We start from the raw sequence: 19,962 nt of genomic DNA, 5'->3' as shown, positions 1-19,962 counted from the left end.
CCACAATCAACCCACCCCACTTTCACTACAGTCCTCTAATAGGAGGGTGTCCCATAGGAGGGGACCTTGCCATGCTCCTTCCTTCCTGTCATTGTTCCTGCTGTGCTTTCCCCAGTCCATTCTTCAGGGTTGAGGCCAAGAGCTGCTACCTCCTCCAGGAAGGTTTCCAAGATTTCTCCAGTCCACAATGACCTCTTCCCTTCCCTGAATCCCTGTAACTCTTACTGGGTTTTTGTTTGTTTGTATTTTTGAGACACAGTTTCACTCTGTCTCCCAGGATGGGGTGCAGTGGCACAATCTCTCGGCTCACTGCAACCTCCACCTCCCGGGTTCAAGCGATTGTCGTGCCTCGCCTCAGCCTTCCCAGTAGCTGGAATTACAGGCACGCACCACCACACCCAGCTAATTTTTGTATTTTAAGTAGAGATGGGGTTTCGTTGTGTTGGCCTGGCTGGCCTCGAACTCCTGACCCCAAGTGATCTGCCTGCTTTGGCCTCCCAAAGTGCTGGAATTACAGGCATGAGCCACTGCACTCCTTACTGTTAATATTACTTAGCACTGAATCATATTTCATCAGGGTATTTTTCACTATTTCTTATGTGTTAATCACATCTTCCCCTGTCTGGCCTAATACAATGGGCAGGGAGAACAGGCCCAGTGAATACCTACCGGTTGGCTGAGCAGTTAGGAGGTGGGTGAATGTGGGATCACTTCTCTGGGAGCATGAGATCTTGGGTCTCCACCATGGCAAGGGCTCACACCCTTGATTTCGAGGTGGTTTTTCCAGGGGTGCTGACTGGTATACCTGGAGGATGGCATGGGACTGGTATGGACAGGCTCCATGGGTAAAGTGGGGCCAGAATCTCCTCCATCCTGTGTTCCTGTCGTTCTCACCGGGCTTCTGAGCTGAGGAGAACCTTCTTTGGCCTGGCAGAGCTGGCCAGGGCTGTGGGGAGGGCAGGGATGGGGCAGTTCCTCCTCCCAAAGGAACGCAATCCCTTAGTTCCTCTTCCTTCTAATTCTCAGAGCAAAAGACACTCTGATGGAGGGCTTGAGGGTTTAGGAAGGGCCTCTCGCTTCATTAGCCCTCCCTGTAGCTCTGCGAGGCAGATGAGCGTAGAGACCCGGGGTCAGTAGCTGGGCGGTCATCTCGCCTGGGAGGCCACTGACTCCAGTTTGTGTCACTGCTGGTGGTTTTAGGACTCAGTTACAGCACATCGATGGCATGACTCGCTCATTAATCTCTTCACCCCAGCCAGATTCTAAATTCTGTCTAGGCAGCAGGTACCATGTCCTACTGTACCTAGAGCACTAGGATCTGGTCTCTTTCCTGCTTCCAACCTGAAGGTAGGGACCCTCAACTCATGCATCCTTATACTTATTAGATGCTTAATAAATATTGAATAGTGATGATGAAACATCTGTGTCTGGAATATCATAGTCTCTCCTCCCTTCCCTCGCAGCACTCAGATACAACCCACTCCCTCCACCCAGGGCTGCCCAGCAGATAGCAGAGCCTTCATGGACCTTAAGGGTCGGCTGCTGTTTACTGCGGCCTTTGGAGGCAAGTTCAAATACTGCCTTGAAGCCGGGCGCAGTGGCTCATGCCTGTAATCCCAGCACTTTGGGAGGCGGAGGTGGGCGGATCACGAGGTCAGGAGATCGAGACCACGGTGAAACCCCGTCTCTACTAAAAATACAAAAAATTAGCCAGGCGCGGTGGCAGGCGCCTGTAGTCCCAGCTACTCAGGAGGCTGAGGCAGGAGAATGGCGTGAACCCAGAAGGCGGAGCTGCAGTGAGCCGGAGATCGCGCCACTGCACTCCAGCCTGGGGGACAGAGCGAGACTCCATCTCAAAAATAAAAAAACAAAAAACAAAACAAATACTGCCTTGAATGAGGTCCTGCTTACTGGGTGTGGGACCTTAGGCATTACTTACCCTGTACCCCAGCTGAGGTTCCTCCTGTGTGGATAGATTTGGCTGTACTCTGCATCCCCATGGCAGCAGCACTCACTAGCTTGTTTTCTGCCTCTACCCATTTCTGCATTTAAATTTGTTCAATACAGGCATTCTGGGCACCCTCTGCCCCCAGGGCTGGCATGTGGGAGGTGCAGGGTGAAAGTGTGCTGAATCAATGAACAATTCTCATCTCGGAGTTGTGTGGATTAATAAGGTAACACACAACATTTAAAGCTCCTGGCAAAGAGCTAGCATATAATAGGAACTTGGTAATTTTTTAGAAAGTATTTTAAATTACATAAGTATTACACAAATATGTGAAAAAGTCCACCCAAACTTGCCACCCCAAAATTTTATTTTGAGACAGGGTCTTGCTCCATTGGCCAGGTTGGAGTGCAATGGCATGATCGTGGCTTACTGCAACCTCAACCTCTTGGGCTCAGGTGATCCTCCCACCTAAGCCTCCTTAGTAAACAGGCATGTGCCACCACACTCGGCTAATTTTTAAATTTTTTGTAGAGATGGGGGTACCCTTATGTTGACCAGGCTGGTCTTGAACTCCTGGGCTCAAGCAGTCCTTCTGCCTCAGCCTCTCAAAGTACTGGGATTATAGGCATGAGCTACCACACCTGGCCTGAAAAATTAATTCCTTCACCAGACGTACTTGATGCTGTGAGTTTGGTGTATGTCATGATTTTTTTCTATCTGTGTGTATGCATGTAAATACATAATTTTGCTTCAGGGGTCCTTTTTTTTCCTTTTCTTTTTACACAAATGGAACTACACTGTAGTTTCGTTTTACAGCTTGGTTTTTGACTTCCAGTAAGTCTGTGCAATCTAGCCACGTAATTACTATTATATTCCACCATATGGATTCCCATGGTTTTATTTAGCCATTCTGATACTGGTGGGCATTTATGTTGTTTATGATATTTTACTATTTAGCATTGCAGCTGTGAACATCCTTGGTCGTACATCTTTGTGCATCTGTTTCTCTAAGATAGATACCTAGAAAGAAAAAGGTCTAGTTGAAGGGAATGTGCATTTAACATTTTATGAAATCTGCCAAACTGCCCTCTAAAAAGGGCACTGCCAATTTATGCTTCTGTGAACAGGGTATGAGAAGACCTTTGCCAACATCAGTATTTTGCTAGTCAAATGGGTGGGAAAATAGTATCTTGTTATGCTTTTAATTGGCATTTCCCAGATAATAAGTGAGGTTGAACATCTTTTCCTATGTTTATTGGCCATTTGTGCTGCTGCTTCTTTGAGCTTAGCAAATGTTGCCTCCTCTGACTTTACAACCCTGCAGTCTCAACAGACTGTGCTTCCTGTCCGCCCTGGGGAGAGCAGGCCATGAATGTCCAGAAGGTCCCCCCTGCTGTGCCATATTCCATTTAATAAGCAGTCACTCCGCACCTACTAAGTAAAGGGGCCTTGTGCTAGGGGCTGTGGGAAGGAGGAGATGAATAAGGTGTGATCTCCTGGGCTTTAGTCTAGTTCAGGAGAAATGGCAGTGCAAAGTAGACCAGTAAAGGCTCCAACCAAATTATTAGCCAACTGTATGGGTAGCAGCTTTAGGGTATTTGGACTGGAAGACATTCCTCACTTATTTGCCATACCTGACCTTTTGCAGGGTGGCCTCAAAAATAACATCCCCCTTGAAGGAGAGGATGATGTTTGGAGTAGGCACAGCAAGTATACTTTACCCAAAGGCTGAACAAGTTCTAGAGGCTCCCATGACAGCCTGTAACCAGTAGTGACTTCGAGGGCTGGCCTTTACCATAGGCTACGAACGTTGCCACAAAGGGACTCCCCATTGTCCTGTAAGTAGATGGGTTGGTTGCGCACCAGATTCTTCACTTCTGGGGCACAGAGAGAACAGCTCTTAGAACAACCCCTACTTTTTAGTGGTGAGAAAAAAAGAGGCAGGGTGGGGTAGGCGCCTGACTAGTAGCTGGCCCAGGGCCAGCTCCTGGCCACAGCAAAGCCTGAACCAGGGAAAGGGTGTTGAACTTTACTGAGCACCTACTTTACATCAGGCACTATGCCAGGAGCATTAGCTTTTACCACAATCCTAAAACATGTTACCTGTATTTAATATATAAGAAACCTTTTTTTTTTTTGTCTTTGTTTTTATTTGAGATGGAGTCTCACTCTGTCACCCAGGCTGGAGTGCAGTGGAGCGATCTTGGCTCACTGCAACTGCTGCCTCCTGGGTTCAAGCGATTCTCCTGCCTCAGCCTCCCGAGTAGCTAGGATTACAGGCTCCTGCCACCACACCCAGCTAATTTTTTGTATTTTTAGTAGAGATGGGGTTTCACCATGTTGGCCAGTCTGGTCTCAAACTCCTCACCTCATGATCCGCCTGCCTCAGCCTCCAAAGTGCTGGGATTACAGGCATGAGCCACCGTGCCCGGCCAGAAGTATTTTTTAACCTCTGTTTTGCTATTAGAAAACTAAAATTGCCAGGCGCGGTGGCTCAAGCCTGTAATCCCAGCAGTTTGGGAGGCAGAGGCGGGCAGATCACAAGGTCAGGAGATCGAGACTATCCTGGCTAATCCGGTGAAACCCCGTCTCTACTAAAAAATACAAAAAACTAGTTGGGTGAGGTGGCGGGAGCCTGTAGTCCCAGCTACTCTGGGAGGCTGAGGCAGGAGAATGGCGTAAACCCAGGAGGCGGAGCTTGCAGTGAGCTGAGATCCGGCCACTGCACTCCAGCCTGGGCGACAGAGCGAGACTCCGTCTCAAAAAAAAAAAAAAAAAAAAACTAAAATTTATCTAGGTAAGTAGGTTGTGGCCACATGGGTATCCTAATGGAGTGGCCCAGTGGGCCAGACTAGACTCCAAATCTCACCTTGCTTCTATTGTGTACCCAAAGGACTCACCTACACTCCCAGTTTTCCTGGTTTCCTGGCTTGGAAATTGTCATGAAATTGAAGAATGCACTTAGAAGAGAGGGAGAGAGTTGGCCTGGCTTTCCAGCCTGCCGCATGCTCTTCCCGCCCCTGGCCTGCAGTTGTTGGGGCTGTTCCCCATGCCTCTTTGCCAGGAGGCTCGGGTCCCTTTCAACCTCCCCAACCACCCCTCCCAGCTCTACTCATGTGGTCCTGAACCCTTGCCCTTGAATTGCTGTTTTTTCATGACCATATGGATGATGATGTGAAACTGGATTAAGAAAATGTTGGAATGAGATTTGGAGGCCTGGTTTCTCGTCTCAGCTTCTGCCCCTCCTTAGCTATGAATGTGAGGAGGTCTTTCTGCTTTCGGCATTTTAGTTTCCTGGTTTATAATGTGACAGAAATAAATGACATGACCCCAGAAATTGTAAAATTCCATCATGGCAGGTTGGGGGGTGAGACTAGAATCATGATCTGCACTCTCTTTGTTACCTAGATTACCTTGTATATAAATTCTAAATTAAATATTTGAGTGAATTCTCAGACCTTGCATATATGTCTCTTCTAAAGGCACATACATGAAGCATCTTTATAAAAACTCTTTTTAGCTGGGCGTGGTGGCTCATGCCTGTAATCCCAGCACTTTGGGAGGCCGAGGCGGGCACATCACGAGTTCAGGAGATCGAGACCATCCTGGCTAACACAGTGAAACCCCGTCTCTACTAAAAATACAGAAAATTAGCCAGGCGTGGTGGCAGGCGCCTGTAGTCCCAGCTACTCTAGTCCCAGCTACGTGGGAGGCTGAGCCAGGAGAATGGCGTGAACCTGGTAGGCGGAGCTTGCAGTGAGCTGAGATCGCGCTACTGCACTCCAGCCTGGGCGACAGAGTCAGGCTCCGTATCAAAAAAAACAAAAAACAAAAAACTATTTTTTAAAAAAACCTTTGATCCAGCGCAGTGGCTCACGCCTGTAATCCCAACACTTTGGGAGGCCAAGGCAGGCGGATCACTTGAGGCCAGGAATTCGAGACCAGCCTGGCTAACATGGTGAAACCCCGTCTCTACTGAAAATACAAAAATTAGCTGGGCGTAGTGGCATATGCCTGTAATCCCAGCTACTTGGAAGGCTGAGGCACAAGAATCGTTTGAGCCAGAGTGGTGAAGGTTGCAGTGAGTCAAGATTGCGCCACTACACTCCAGCCTGGGCGACAGAGCGAGACCCTGTCTCAAAACAAAACAAAACAAAAAACCCAAAGAGTTGTCCAGCCTTTACTGAGCAGATACTGTGTGCTCAGTCTTTAAGATACCACTTTGTGTGTCTGGGTGTCTACTATGTTCCAACATTTTCTAGACACTAAGGAAGCAAATTTAAAGGTAAGTCAGAATCCCTACCCTCCCCTGCGAGAGGTTGGTAGTAAATGAATGAATTGTGCTGTAGCCAGGGCAGGGTTGTTTTAGAAATACTGAAGGAGGGACTATGCAAGCAACTTCCTAGCCCTACCTAAGGACCTCAGGGAAGGCGGTGCCCAGGGAGAGGCAGGGTACCGCCATTGACCTGAACAGGACTGCTTGGCAGGGACAGTGGGGGAAGGGCATGGAATGGGGTCCGAAGGGAGATGGTCAAAGAAATCCTCTAGGAGTTTGGAGTCTAGAGCACCTCAAGGTTTCTCCAATATTTAGGCCAACTTTAACTTTCCCATAGCACTGTCTATGGGGCTGACAAAGCAGAAAATATAATGGCCAATGTTCTCTCTGCTTTAAAAACCAGACTGCTTGTCAGGGAGGCCGTGGGATGTTCAGGTATGGGGTGGTCTGCCAGAGCCCTCTGTGCCACTTTATTAAAGGGCGAGTACACTAGTTAAAGGAGTTAATGAACCTCAGTACTTACTACTTATTGCTTAGTAATTCCGTACTTAGTAAATACACATATACTATGCTAGTGGTGGGGTGGGGGGAGACCAGTTGGATACAGTCCCTGTCCCAGAGGCAGATATTGTCAAGTGGAGGAGTCAGGAATGTTCCCAACAAGCCTCAGTGGCAGGCAGAGCGTGGGGCTTGCTCTGTGCTCCTGTGTAATAAGAGCCCAACATGAATCATAAAGGAACACGAGAGAAGCTTCCTGGAGGAGGCAGGCATCCTTTGAGAATTTCAGTAAGTGCAAAAGAGGCTGGGTGCAGTGTAATCCCAGCACTTTGGGAGACCAAAGTGGGAGGATCGCTTGAGCCCAGGAGTTCAAGACCAGCCTGGGCAACGTGGCCAGACCCCCTCTCTACAAAAAAAAAAAAAAAATTAATTATCTGGGCATGGTGTTGTGTGCCAGTGGTCCCAGCTACTCAGGAGGCTGAGGTCGAGGCTGCAGTGAGCCGTGATCATGCCACTGGACTCCAGCCTGGGTGACAGAGTGAGATACTGTCTCAAATAAATAAATAAATAAATAAATAAATAAAATAAAATAAATAAATAAAAGTGTAAAAGAGGAGGAAGGCATTTCAGGAAAAGGAACGACTGAGGGCAAAGAGAAGGAGGCACTTCTGGGTTGTTTAGGGAATAGTAGATCTGGCAATAGGGTGCAGGGCTTAGGGAGGATGGGTAAGAAGAGAGAGAACTAGAAAGCAAGGTGGTCACATCCTCAAGGGTCTTCCTGCTATAGCGAGAAATTTAGGCTTCGTTGTGCAGTGGAGAGCAGGGGTGGAAGAGAATTGGACATGTAGTTTAGGAAGATAACCTGGCAGGATGGTAAGGATTCCCCAGAGAGGGGAAGTTTAGAAGCAGGACCAGGTAGGAGAACATTACATTTGGCCTTGACTGAGGGTTGAGGTAATGAGAGGCAGACTTGAAAGAATTGCTAGAACTGGTCCTGGTTGGAGGGGAGGGAAAAATTTGCCTGGTATCGGGGGCTGGGCTGGGGACAGGGTTCATTATCTGAGCTAGAGAATCCTGGAGGAAGAGCAAGTTTGAGGCAGGATGGTGGAGTGAACTTTTCATTTTCTTATGTATTCTGATGAGCAGAAGTTTTTAATAAAGTCCAACTTACCCATTTTTTTCTTTTATTGGTCAGTTTGTGTGTGTTATCTCTCAGAATTATCTGTCTACCCCAAGGTCATTAAGACATTTTCTCTTAGGAGGGGGTGGATTTTTGAGTGAGGGTTTGGATAAGCTGCTTTTGAGAAGCCAGCAGATTGGTGTCCATGGGGACAGGTTTTTTTTCTTTTTGAGACAGAGTCTCACTCTGTCGCCAGGCTGGAGTGCAGTGGCACAATTTTGGCTCACTACAACCTCTGACTCCCTGGTTCAAGTGATTCTCCTGCCTCAGCCTTCCGAGTAACTGGGACTACAGGCACGTGCTGCCACGCCTAGCTAATTTTTGTAATTTTAGTAGAGATGTTGGCAAGGCTGGTCTCAAATTCCTGACCTCAGGTGATCCACCCACCTCGGCCTCCCAAAGTGCTGGGATTACAGGCATGAGCCACCATACCTGGCCACCTCTGGCTAATTTTTGTATTTTTAGTAGAGATGAGTTTTCACCATGTTGGCCAGGCTGGTCTCGAACTCCTGACCTCAAGTGATCTGCCCACCTTGGTCTCCCAAAGTGCTGGAATTACAGACGTGAGCCATCATGCCGGGGCTATGTTTTTTTTTGTTTTGTCTTTTGTTTTTTTTTTTGAGACGGAGTCTCGCTCTGTCACCCAGGCTGGAGTGCAGTGGCCGGATCTCAGCTCACTGCAAGCTCTGCCTCCCGGGTTCACGCCATTCTCCTGCCTCAGCCTCCCGAGTAGCTGGGACTACAGGCGCCCGCCACCTCGCCCGGCTAGTTTTTTGTATTTTTTAGTAGAGACGGGGTTTCACCGTGTTAACCAGGATGGTCTCGATCTCCCGACCTCGTGATCCGCCCGTCTCGGCCTCCCAAAGTGCTGGGATTACAGGCTTGAGCCACCGCGCCCGGTGGCTATGTTAATTTTTGAGACAGAGTCTTGCTCTGTCGCCCAGGCTGGAGTGCAGTGGCATGCTCTGATCGTAGGTCACTTCAGCCTGGAACTCTTGGGCTCAAGTGATCCTCCCACCTCACCTTCCCAAGTAGCTGGGATTACAGGCACGTGCCGCCACGTCCTCTGTGGAGCCCTTTCTGACTTCCATCAACTCCCTGCGGCCACCCCGCATCCTTCACCTCTCAGTCTGTACTCCGTCCCAGGCCAACTGCATGGTGTGTGTGTGTGTGTGTGTGCGCGCGCAAGTGTGCATGTGAATGTTACCATTTTTCTGACTTGCCATTCTTCAATAGCAACTCTACAGATGCCACAGCTCTTCCCTGTTCCTCTTTAGTCCATGAATGGTGGGCAGTATAAATATTATTTTCACTTGCAACTCAGATGGATTGAGCAAAAACAGGAATAACAGCTCAGCTGCCTGTATATTTGATGCTAGATGCTATTGGAAAGGCAGCTTTGTGAGGCAAAAAAAAAAAAACAAGAATTGAATGAACTTGCTTATATACCAAAGATGCTCTTAGACTTCAGTGTTTCTCAAAGGGTGGGATTGTGTGCTATCCCACCAGAACCACCTGGGCAGTGCATTAAAAAGGCACACTCCTGGAGCAGAAGCTCTGGGGCAGTACCTGTAGGTCTGATTTTCTAGCCGGCCCCCCAGATGATTCTGGGACTTACTACAGCTTGAAAACCACCAAGCTTCAGATGATTAGAAGTAAACCAAATCTGGCACAGATGAGAGTCCCACACAGATGTATCCGTAGATGTATTTATTGTATCACCTACATTGGCAGTGGGGGCCTCTCTGCACATTTTGCTTAAACATGACTACCTGGGCCAGGTTAATCACGTTGGGAATTTAGTGATGTGCCCAGCACGGGTGATTGATATGGCCTGGGTTGCCAGTCTAATCTTGAATAACAAGCAAGGAAGAAGTATGGACTCTAAGGCGGCAGACCTAGGGAACAGTTTCCAAACAGGGTTTGGGGGAAAAGACCGGAAAGGACTTGGTACAGGAATTTAAATGTTTCCTTTCGGATGGAGATGGCAGGGTTCCCGCTGTTTTCAGCAATAGTTACCGCAATGCCTGTCTGCTGGGATCCTCTGGAGTCTTCTCTTTGGACCCTGAAACTTGAGAGGGTCTGCATGCCTGAATCTGAATGCGGCTCCTTTAGGCCCCTCCCTTTGACCCCCGGAGCCTGGAGAAGGGGTGGGGGAAGGGTGGGGAAAACAGGCCTGGCTGTTAAGGTTTACCAGGTTCCTTTTGGCCCACACGCCTCTTAGTATAAACACTTCTCTCCAGGGTCCAGTTTCTAAAGCAAAGTGACAGCATCGACACGTCCCTAAAGCAAACTTGTCATGAAGTCCCTCACCTCTCAAATGTGAGTCCCTCCTGGCTTCCTTTGATCTTATCTGTAATATTTAGCAGATACATGTGATTCCATTAGGCTAGTTAGGAAACCAAGACCCAAAGAAGCTAGGGGTTATTTAAGGTCTCGTCATCAGCTATAAAACGCCCTGCTCAGCACCCTGCTCAGTGAAAGACCTGACATCCCCTCCCAGTTGAATTTCCTGGTAAGGGGCATGTGAGATCCGGGGTCATGGGGCACTGCCACCCTCCCCCCCTCGCCGTGGCATCTCTGCTCCCTGGCCCCAGACTCAGTCACTGGTAGAGTTGTACAGACCCAGCAGTTCCGGGATAGGGGGTGGAAGTGAGCAGGAAGGAAGAGCTGGGTTTGTGGAGAAGCCTTCCCCTTATGGGGCAGACCCAGAGCTGTAGGGAAAAGGAAGGCAGACACCAAAGCTTCAGAGCCTGATGGCGCAGCTGCTGGGCTGGGACTTCCCAACATACACCATTAGGGAAGTGTAGGGTTGGCTGGGAGAGAATGAGGGAGCCAGGGGCTCTGGGATAGAGGTGGGGGGAGCAGGGCAGGTGAGGGTATCAGCAAGAGGGAAGGACTGCCTTTCCAGTAGGTGGGCTTCCCCATCCTGCATCTTCCTCTCTTGATTTAGAAGAATTCATCTAGAGTGTCAGTGCAAAAAGCCCCTTACCACTCCCCCTCCCTAACAATACTCTAAGGCTGTGCTTGTGCTTTTCATTCCTGCCCTTCATCTGCCAGGAAGCTCATGCAGTTGCAGATGCCCCCTAGATCTGGCCATTCCTGTCTGAAAAACCTGGGAGGTTGTGCCCATTCCTAGTTTCTGCTCTTTCATCTTCCCTTGAGTCTTCCTGCCTTCACTGATCCCAGCTGCCTCTGAGTTCCTTCGGCACATGTAGAAAGCATCCCTACCACATAATTTACCATCTAATTGCATGCTGTCTTGAATGAGGGCTGTGGTTTCATGTGTGGTGGGTCTTGGGTACACAGTTAGGCTGTGAGTAACAGAAGCCTAGAGCCCCATCGCGTCTACTAGCTCTTGCACCTCTTTGCTTCCCTTCCCCCAAGTCTACCTATTGCAGGTACTAAGGACCGACCGATCCTATCCGGTGTTTAGGTGAGCTTCAGGCAGGCTCCCAGGATAAAGCACAGTTCCCTTACAGGTTCTAAAACTAGACTGGTCAGTGCAGGGGTTAGAGGGGTGCCCCTGCCCGACCACATTTGCCCAAATGCTGTTCCTCTCCCCAGACTCAGGGAGGAGGTTCTGCTTCAGGGCCCAGGTTTGGGGTGATGGCATAGAGCCCAACCAGGCAGCACACTGCAGTTGCCATGGTGACCCTTTTGCTTTTCTTCAGGAGGATGGATTTCTCTTTCAGCCCAAATCATCTGCCTGGGCTACTCTGAGAACCAGACTCCTAGCCCCCTACCTTCCGCATTCCACCACAGGGGGCAGCTTGTCAGGGGCTTTGGTTTGAAATCACAGTCCAGCATCCAACAGCAGCAGGTTGTGCTTGAACAGGGAGCAGGCGGGAAAGGCCCAGAGGAGGGGCTCACCTGGGGCGCATGCCCTGAGGGAGCTGACCTCCATCTCCTTCTGCTACCCCTCCTCTCTCCAGACTTCTCTCCAGAGTCTCCAGTGAATGACTCTGACCCTTCCGGTGGGCTGGGTACTCTCTAGGCCTCAGTGTCCTCATTTGTAACAGAGACAGCCAGGGCTCTCCGTGTTTCCACACCTGGCTAGTATTAGAGTTACTCAGGGAGGTGTTAGTAGATTCCTGGGCCCTACCCTGAGCCTGCTGATCTACACAGGTGGAGCCCAAGAATCTGTATTTTTAAAGCCCTCCTTGGGTGATCCAGATGCAATTAAACCAAAGTGAGTCTGGGGTTCTCCTGGCGAGATGATCTGCAAGGCCCTTGTGAAAAGAAAGGAAGCTCTGTCTCTCCGGGCTTCCAGGAGCTTCTGGAGAGCCCCTTACAGGCTAGTCTTGTCAGGAAGCGGGTGTTTCCTGGTCATGCTGGCTAAGCCAAGACCAGACCCCCACCTCTCTCCCTTCAGAGAAGCCAGGAGAGAGAGAGTGACAGGAAGGGGGGATGTTGCCATAACAACAAGCTCCAGGCAGAGGCCTCCCTTCCAGGGGCTGGTACTTCACCCCAGTCCTGGTGGTTTCCATGGAGATGGGTTACGGAGGGACAGGGGGAACATTTGCCCCACTTAGAGCATCAACCAGGAGCTGCCAGAAGGCAGAACACCGCTAGGTGCGAGCCTTTGGACCCCTCTGCTCTCTGGGTGTACATCTGACACCTTCCCCCTGCTTAGTTGCTCTCTCTGCGACTGGTCTCCTTAGCAACAAGTCCTGCTAACTCCATGCTGTTGGCTCCATGGCTATTTTTAGCTTCACTGCCAGCAGCCCAGTCCTGGTCATTTGCTTGCAACCTCCATATGGATTGCAAGGGAATAGGAAAACAAAGATTCTCGGCCTCTTTTGGGAGCCCTAGACTGGGACCTCTTAGCAACGATTAGAATTCTTGTCTACGGTTCCTGAGACAACATTGCATTCATTTCAGCAAACAGTTTTAATCCTCTATTTTGGGCAAGATGCTCTAGCCCACACTGCTTCCATACGAAGGTGAATGAGGTCCAGTCCCTGCCCTGTAGGAATATTTAATCTTGTAAAGGAGAAAGGGACAGGAGGGGAGGATAAGGGCGAGGGGCCAGGGCAGCACTGTCAAAAGAACTTTCTGGGATGATGGCAATGTTCTAAAATCTGTGCCATGCAATTCAGTAGCCTCCAGCCACATGTGGCTCTTGGACACTTGGAATGTGGCCAGTGTGACTGAGGAACTAAATTTTAATTTGTATTTAATTCAAATAGACACATGCAGCCAGTAACTGCTGTCCTGGACAGTGCAGGGCTAGAGGAACTTTCATGGTGGAGGTCACTGGCAGACTGGTGTAGAAAGATATGCAGGGTTTTGGTGGTGAAAGTTGAAGGGGAGGAGCCTTCCAGGAAGAAGGAACAGCATGAGGAATAGCAAGTGGGCGGGCAAAGCGTGGGCTTCATGATATCACACGGAGGCCTCCAGATTCGTGGGGGCCTAGAATGTCACGCAGAGTGTTGACTGATTGGCATTGAGGCTTTTGAGCTGTAGGTGGGAGGAGGACAGGTTCAGAACAGACATCCATCCTGACCTCTCTTTTTGTCTGGATAAAGTCTCCCTGGTCTTGGGGTTGGTGGGAATATGTGTGGGGTGGAAAACATGCAGTGACTTCATATGTGTTGCTTTGCAGATGGCTTTATAGGGACCATGGCTTCTCTGATTCAGAGTAGAGAGACTCACATGGTAACTGTCCTGTGGGATGGCAGCAACATCATCTACCCTTATCCTGCCAGAACTGGATTTTATGATAGAGCATGCCACAGAGCACTGAACTTTGAGTAAAACGTCAGGCATGAGCTCCAGGCATTGCTGCTCTTTGGAGAAGTATCGTGATGGACTAGTGTCTCGTCTCAGTCCTTTGAGGCTGGAAAGTCACATTAACACACTTATGATCATGACCCTTCAAAGACCCAGGAGAGTGATGCACCCCAGAATGTTAGATTTACCAATTGATAACAGGACATGTCCTCACCACACAGATCATAATACTTGTCCTGCTGTTTTCTGGCAAATTACTGGTATCAGAGTTATTGGAAAATGTAATTAAAATTGGAAGTTTGCTTGATGAATATGGGATCAGGGCAGAGAAATGTCCTTCAGAGGTATTTTTATTGGGCTTTGGAGGCCTATGGGATCACTGTTGTCTGCCCACCAAACAGGAACTGTGCCGTCATTCTCAGGTCACTCTCTCCGTTGGACCACACTGGATACTTCCTTTCCAGCACCTCTTTTAGGCTCTTGACATCCAGCATATTTTCTTTTCGTCCAGGAGTTCTTCCTTTCATCATACTTTTATAACAAATCCAAAAACATGGCTTATTTTACATGATGCTGGTATTTGAGTTGACTGTCTTTAACTCAATCAAAAGACCTATCTGGTAAACTGCCAGGGAGGTTTACTTTGGAAGCTCAAGAGCACGTGTGACCTGAGGATCCTTGATGATTGCCCCATCTTAGTAAGGGGATTTTTCCTTTTAGTAAAATCTCCCCTGCTCTAGATCTTGGGGTCTCTTCTGCTTTGGGGTGTGACTCTGTGCATTGACCACAAAGAAGACACATCTCTAAGTGACTCAGTCTAGAAAAGGCAGTGTTTCCTGTCTGCATAGTTACAGGAGAGGGAAGGAAGATGCTCTGGGTTGTTAAGGGGACACCTTTGAGCCTAGGCTTCCTTTAGCTTGTTGGGAAGTTGTGTGGAAGAGGTAAGATTTGACTTTAATGCTAAAGGATGAGAATAAGGAAGTTTGACGGCAGGAGGGAACAGCTACTTAGTATGTGGGCCAAGAGAAAGTGAACAGTTCTGACCAGTTCTGACACTGAGTCCTTGCTACACACATGGCATCATTGCAGTCTGATGTCCCAGGACCACAGAATGTGGAGTCTAAGGTGTTTAGCCACGTTATAATGGAAGAGCGGGTATCATACATGAGACAGTGTCTGAAAAAGGCCACCAAGCCAGAACCAGAAACTTCTTTTGAGAGGATGCCTGAAGTGAGTTCTCAGGCCCATTGACCGGCATGGATGCAGAAGAGGTATCAGTGAGAGAAGCAGCGAAGCAAGTCATACTGCATTCCCTAAAGGTTGGGCGCAGGCAAGAGGGACAAATTCTGGGCTTCTCACTTCCACTTGGGGAGCCCCGGAAATGTGTACTAGGCAAATACCTTAGTTGTGTTGAAAGATGGGTTGGAACAGAAGAGGGCCTGTGTTTTTGTTTGCTTGTTTTTCGAATAGCTTCTTTTCCTAGCTGTATGGATTCTGGGTCTCAGGGTTGGGGGACTCTGTACCCAAGTCTTCTAGGTAGAAGGCTCTCTGGTTTGGGGTCCTTGCTCTTCAGGGTTTGCTTGCTCTGATGGCCCTCGGGGGGAGGGGAGGCTCCCTCACTGCACATCTTATGACTTCATTATACCAGCACCTGTATGTCCCAGGTGACAGAGGCTGGGAGCCAGGCACCTAGGGAGTTGTCTCATTGTCATTAGGGGATGCTGGCATTCCATGGCCCAAGAGGGCTGATGTCATCACTCCTGTTTTGCAGATGAGACAACAGATTTCTTGGGGGTTAAGTGACTTGGTTAAGGTCATGGTGGTGGAAACAGAACTGAAGTCCAGATCTTTTTTTTTTTTTTTTTTTTTTTTTTAGACAGAGTCTCACTCTGTCGCCCAGGCTGGAGTGCAGTGACACAATCTCGGCTCACTGCAACCTCCACCTCCTAGGTTGAAGCGATTCACCTGCCTCGGCCTCCCAGGTAGCTGGGATTACAGGCGCACGCCACCATGCCAGGCTAATTTTTGTATTTTTAGTAGAGACAAGTTTTCACCATGTTGGTCAGGCCAGTCTCAAACTCCTGACCTCATGATCCGCCTGCCTCGGTCTCCCAAAGTGCTGGGATTACAGGCATGAGCTAGCACGCCCGGCCAAGTCCAGATCTTCTAACAAGTGCCGCTGCCCAAATAGCCCTCTGCTGTTGGGAGCATTTTCCTCCAGTTCCTCGGTTCTTCCTTCTAATTCATCTTGCCAACTGAAACTAGGCTGATCTTTCCAAAATACTCATTCATCTTGTCAGAAAACCTGCGGTTATTCTTCCCTGCTACAGAATATACCCACGGACGCACCTGAAGGCTTGCCATTACCTTGCCCTGTCGTGTACTGGGAGGGTGGAGGTGGACGAGGGTCTCCTCCCTCCCCAGCCTGGCAGCTCTTGCTCATCCCACCCATCTCACCTCATTCCAAGTCCGATCCAGCCTCCAGGCCCAGTCTGCCCACCTGGAACTCACCTCTAACCTCTTTTGTCATCCATGCCGCCCATTTTTTTCTACTTGGTATTTGTGGCATAGTTACCTTTACATATGTTTGTTTTACAGTGATCTTTTCATATTTCTCCAAGTCTAGTGGAATCTTCAACCCCTGGAGGGCAGAGCCAACAGGGTCTCTTTCTTTATCTGATCCTACAGCCAACGTAATGGAGGGCTGTGGGTGGGGACTGCGTCTGCCTTGGGGGTAGGTGCCTTTGTTCAAGAGGAGGAAGCTTGAAATGGCGGAGGCTGCACCTGGAGGCCGCACCTGGAGGCCCCAGGAGAGGAGTCAGGTCTTCTCGATCTGCAGATGTTTGAGCCTGGGAATGAAGGAATTGCTGAACTTTCTGAAGGAGCGCCCTCGCCGCGACCAACCTTGCAAACAGGAAAATGAGAAATCCAGGGAAGGCCCGGAGTGACGTAGGGGCCCTGGGACTCGAAGCCTGACCTCCTCACGCCGCGCTTTTTGAGGCCCCTCTGCTTCTCTATTCACCTGTAGTGTGGATGCGGGAGCCCCCCCAAACATCCCCGATCTGGAGCGCTCCCAATGTCTGCGCGCGCCTGCTGTCACTCTCCGTCTGTGTGCTGAGTTTTCCTACAGCTTCCTGGGCCTCCTATCTGTAAGCTTTTTCTTTTTTTTTTTTTTTTTTTTTGGTTGTGCTTCTGAGAAACTCACTTTTCACAACTTTCTCCCGGCTCTCCCAGGCCGTCCGAAAGCTCCGGCTTGCTTTCGCCCGGACTCCCGGCTCCCTCCGGGCAGGCGGCTCGGGAGCAGCCCCTTCCCTCCCCTACCGGCCCCCCGGCCCCGCGCTAATCTCTTCCAGAGCTGGGGGAGGGGCCGGGCGGTCTTCCCGGAGGCGGGGCGCTCCGTGCAGCCCGGCCTGGGCGGGCCCTGGGAACGGGCGGGGAATGGCCTCGCCCCCCGGCCCCGCGCCCCTCGGACCGGAGGAGAGGGGTTGGCCCAGCGCCAGCGTCGGAGCGCCGGCCCCCTCCCCGGGCCGCTCGCAGCCAACCAGGCCCTCCAGCGGGGCCCACGTGACCTGGAGTCCTAGACAAAGAAAATGTTCCCTCCCTCCCCCCCGCCGCCCCCCTCCCCTCCCAGTGGCCCCCTCCGCCCCCAGCCCCATCGCCCCCTTCCCCTCCCCCCAGACGGGCAGCTACTTCCAGAGCTTCAGGGCCGGGGCTCACACCTGAGCGCGACTGCAGAGGGGCTGCACCTGGCCTTATGGGTAGGTTCCTGGACGGAGCCCCGGGGAGACCGGGGGCGGGGAGGCGGCAGGGCCGGTGGGAGGATTTCCGCAGCCCTCCGGGTTTGAAAAGAGTCAAGTATGCCTCCCCAGCCCGCAGCAGCCGGGGCGTCCCGGCCTGGCCCGAGTTCTGGAGATGCTGACTTAGTGCTGGCCCGCCGCCTCCCTGCCCACGAGCCCCAAGGCCCCACTCCTCGAGGGCTCCAGTGGCACCTGGCGCCCTCGGGGGACAGGAAGAGCAGCCGGCTGGGAGCCCGGGCAGTGGTAACTGCAGGCTGGGGCACGCGGAGCTGGTAGCCCAGGAGTTGGGTTGGAGGCAGCTTCAGCTGAGCTGGCAGATGGGTGCCTGGCACTTCCCTGTTGACCTGCGTTCCTGGCTGGGGGGCCACGCTTTCCTCAGGGCCCTGCCAGCTTGCGGCCTCTTGAGAGGGACAGCTTCCTCTCCTGCGAGTTCCTGGAAGCCTCCGGGCAGGCCGCCAGAAAGAAGTGGTGGGGGGCGGAGGGCACGGTGCGACCCTGACAGGGGGCCGGCCTGTGACACCAGGGTAGCCCAAGGCCGCATGGGCTTGGGGGCGGTGGCGCTCAGACCTCTGACCTTTGGAATGGGAAGCGCTGCAGTCGCAGGGGGAGGTGGAGGCGGGACAACTGCCTGAGGAGATGGGAGTGGACAGGAGGCAGTAGTCACCGGAGTTCCCGGTGGCTTTCCCAGGCTGGACGGACTCCAGGACCAGGGGCTTCCGTGAGCCAGCAGGGAGTGGGGAATGGTGTGGTGTCTCTTGAATGCCGCCTGGTTTCTCTGCCCCCCCCCGGGGGTGAGCGGCCTGCAGCCCAAATAGGAGAGCCTCGAGTTTATCCCTGTTTCTCTTATTGTTTGCCTGGGGAGGAAGACAGGAGTGCAGGGGGAAGGGGTGCTTTTCCTACGCCCCAGACAGGCCTATTCTAATGAGGCCCCTCCCCCACCCAGCTCCGGCTGCCCCTTCTTCCCCTTTCGTCAGGCCTCCCGCTGCTAACCCACCCCCTTCTTCCTTCCCCCACCCTACTGCCCCAGTCCTGATGGAGGCCCCTTCCTCCTCCGCCAGCCCTCACCGGGCCGGGTGCGTGTTCTGCACCAAGTGGGCTGGGGATGCTGAACAGCTCGCAGCGCGGCATCTGACAAGCTGGGGGAAGTTGTGGGGGAAGAAGAATGTTCAGGAACTCGCTGTGAAGGGGCTGAGAAGAGAGACAAAGGGGCCGTGGGGGAGTGCTGAGGGTGGTGTCAGGCACGACTCCTAGACCTGGGGAGCAGCCCAGCCCACCTGCTGCTGCCGCTGTCGAGGAAGTGATAGCGGGTCCTTTCCCCTTCCCGCCCTCTGCCACCTGCACACCTTGTACTGGCTCAGGGGCCTCGCCACGCCTGGAAACAGGGTCTTTGGATCATCCCAGGCATCACCCTAGGTCAGCCACCCATGCCTGAAGCTTGAGAAGGCGTGGTGGGCGAGGAGCAGCCGCGAGGTGTGGGCTCCTCTGCGAGGGTAACTGACGCAGCTGAGGATCCCAGGAAGGGAGGCACCCTCCCCCATAGCGGGGTCCACACTTCAGTGCACCTTCTCTATGGGAGGAGGCGATGGCTAATTGATAGTAGGAAGGGGAGGGCAGAGTTTTGGCCAGGTGAGAGTGGGACTAGGGAGCGATGAGCAATTACTCCACATTCTTCCACCCCCGCAGTCCGATCCGTGAGCTCATTCCGCCATCCATGAGCTCATTTTCCCAGCTGTTTGGGGGTTGGGGGCAAAAGATGCATTATCCTGTTTTAGAATTTGTTGAGTCAGAGGAAAAACTAGGATTTAACATCTTCAGTGTTTTCGGAATCGCCATAAGACACAGATTTGGTCTGTGGCTTGGAGGCAAAGACTTGAAGACTCAGTGAAATTAAATGAATCTATAAGACAATACGTTGGACCACTGAGCTTCAAACAAAGGTTCCTAACCTGGGACCCTTGGATCTGGGGGGTCCACTGACAGGCTTTGGGAGAGTCCTGGGAATCATTGGTCCGTATATACACCAGATTCTTAAACAGGTCAGAAAAGCTTACCAGAAATCCTTCCCTCAAGTGCCTTTTTATGTTGGAGCAACTCCTACCAGAAAGGACTGCTGCTGGTTGTGAGGCTCCGAAAGGAATGTAGAGGCTCCAACTTCAGATGAGAGCTCTTCCTACTCCAGGTTGCTTGCTTATCCTCTTTACCCTTGAGGATGGGTTTGCATTTGCAGCTCTAGGCCCCTGGGGGAGCTCTTTTGAAAGGCATGTAGAAAATGGGGTTTTCTCCCCTCTGATTCTGGTATGGTGGAAATGGGTGCAGAGCCTTGAAGTCTGAGAGCCGTGTTTCCTAGATTCAGTAAAAGGCTAATGGTTCTCAGAGCTAAGTATCAAGGATTTCATTCTCCTTTGTAGGGATCCTGGAGCGGGTTGTGAGAAGGAATGGGCGCGTGGATCGTAGCCTGAAAGACGAGTGTGATACGGTGAAAGGATGGAGGCTGTGCAATGGGAGAATAACTAGGGTTTGGCTTATT

The 19,962-nt window shown here is 51.2% G+C and overlaps 1 protein-coding gene across 11 annotated transcripts in view; it reads left to right on the top strand.

The window, feature by feature from the left end:
- Positions 1-19,962, top strand: part of LOC105479801 (DNA methyltransferase 3 alpha) — a 114,810-nt gene that overhangs the window by 73,345 nt on the left and 21,503 nt on the right. The window contains exons 1-2 of one of the 11 annotated variants that reach the window (XM_011738099.3): positions 17,275-17,396; positions 19,844-19,911. The exons of 6 other annotated variants lie outside the window; for them this stretch is intronic. In XM_011738099.3, coding sequence (XP_011736401.1) covers positions 17,393-17,396; positions 19,844-19,911 — 72 coding nt within the window. In that variant the 5' untranslated portion in view covers positions 17,275-17,392. Of the gene's footprint in view, positions 1-15,538; positions 16,788-17,274; positions 17,397-17,466; positions 17,679-19,843; positions 19,951-19,962 lie in introns of those variants that run through there. 4 more of the 11 variants (XM_011738098.3, XM_071076308.1, XM_071076307.1 and 1 more) reach the window with 4 other exon arrangements.

The sequence above is a fragment of the Macaca nemestrina genome, chromosome 13 (assembly GCF_043159975.1).
Source record: "Macaca nemestrina isolate mMacNem1 chromosome 13, mMacNem.hap1, whole genome shotgun sequence".
Lineage (NCBI taxonomy): Eukaryota > Metazoa > Chordata > Mammalia > Primates > Cercopithecidae > Macaca > Macaca nemestrina.
This window is presented reverse-complemented; position numbering and strand designations above follow the sequence as displayed.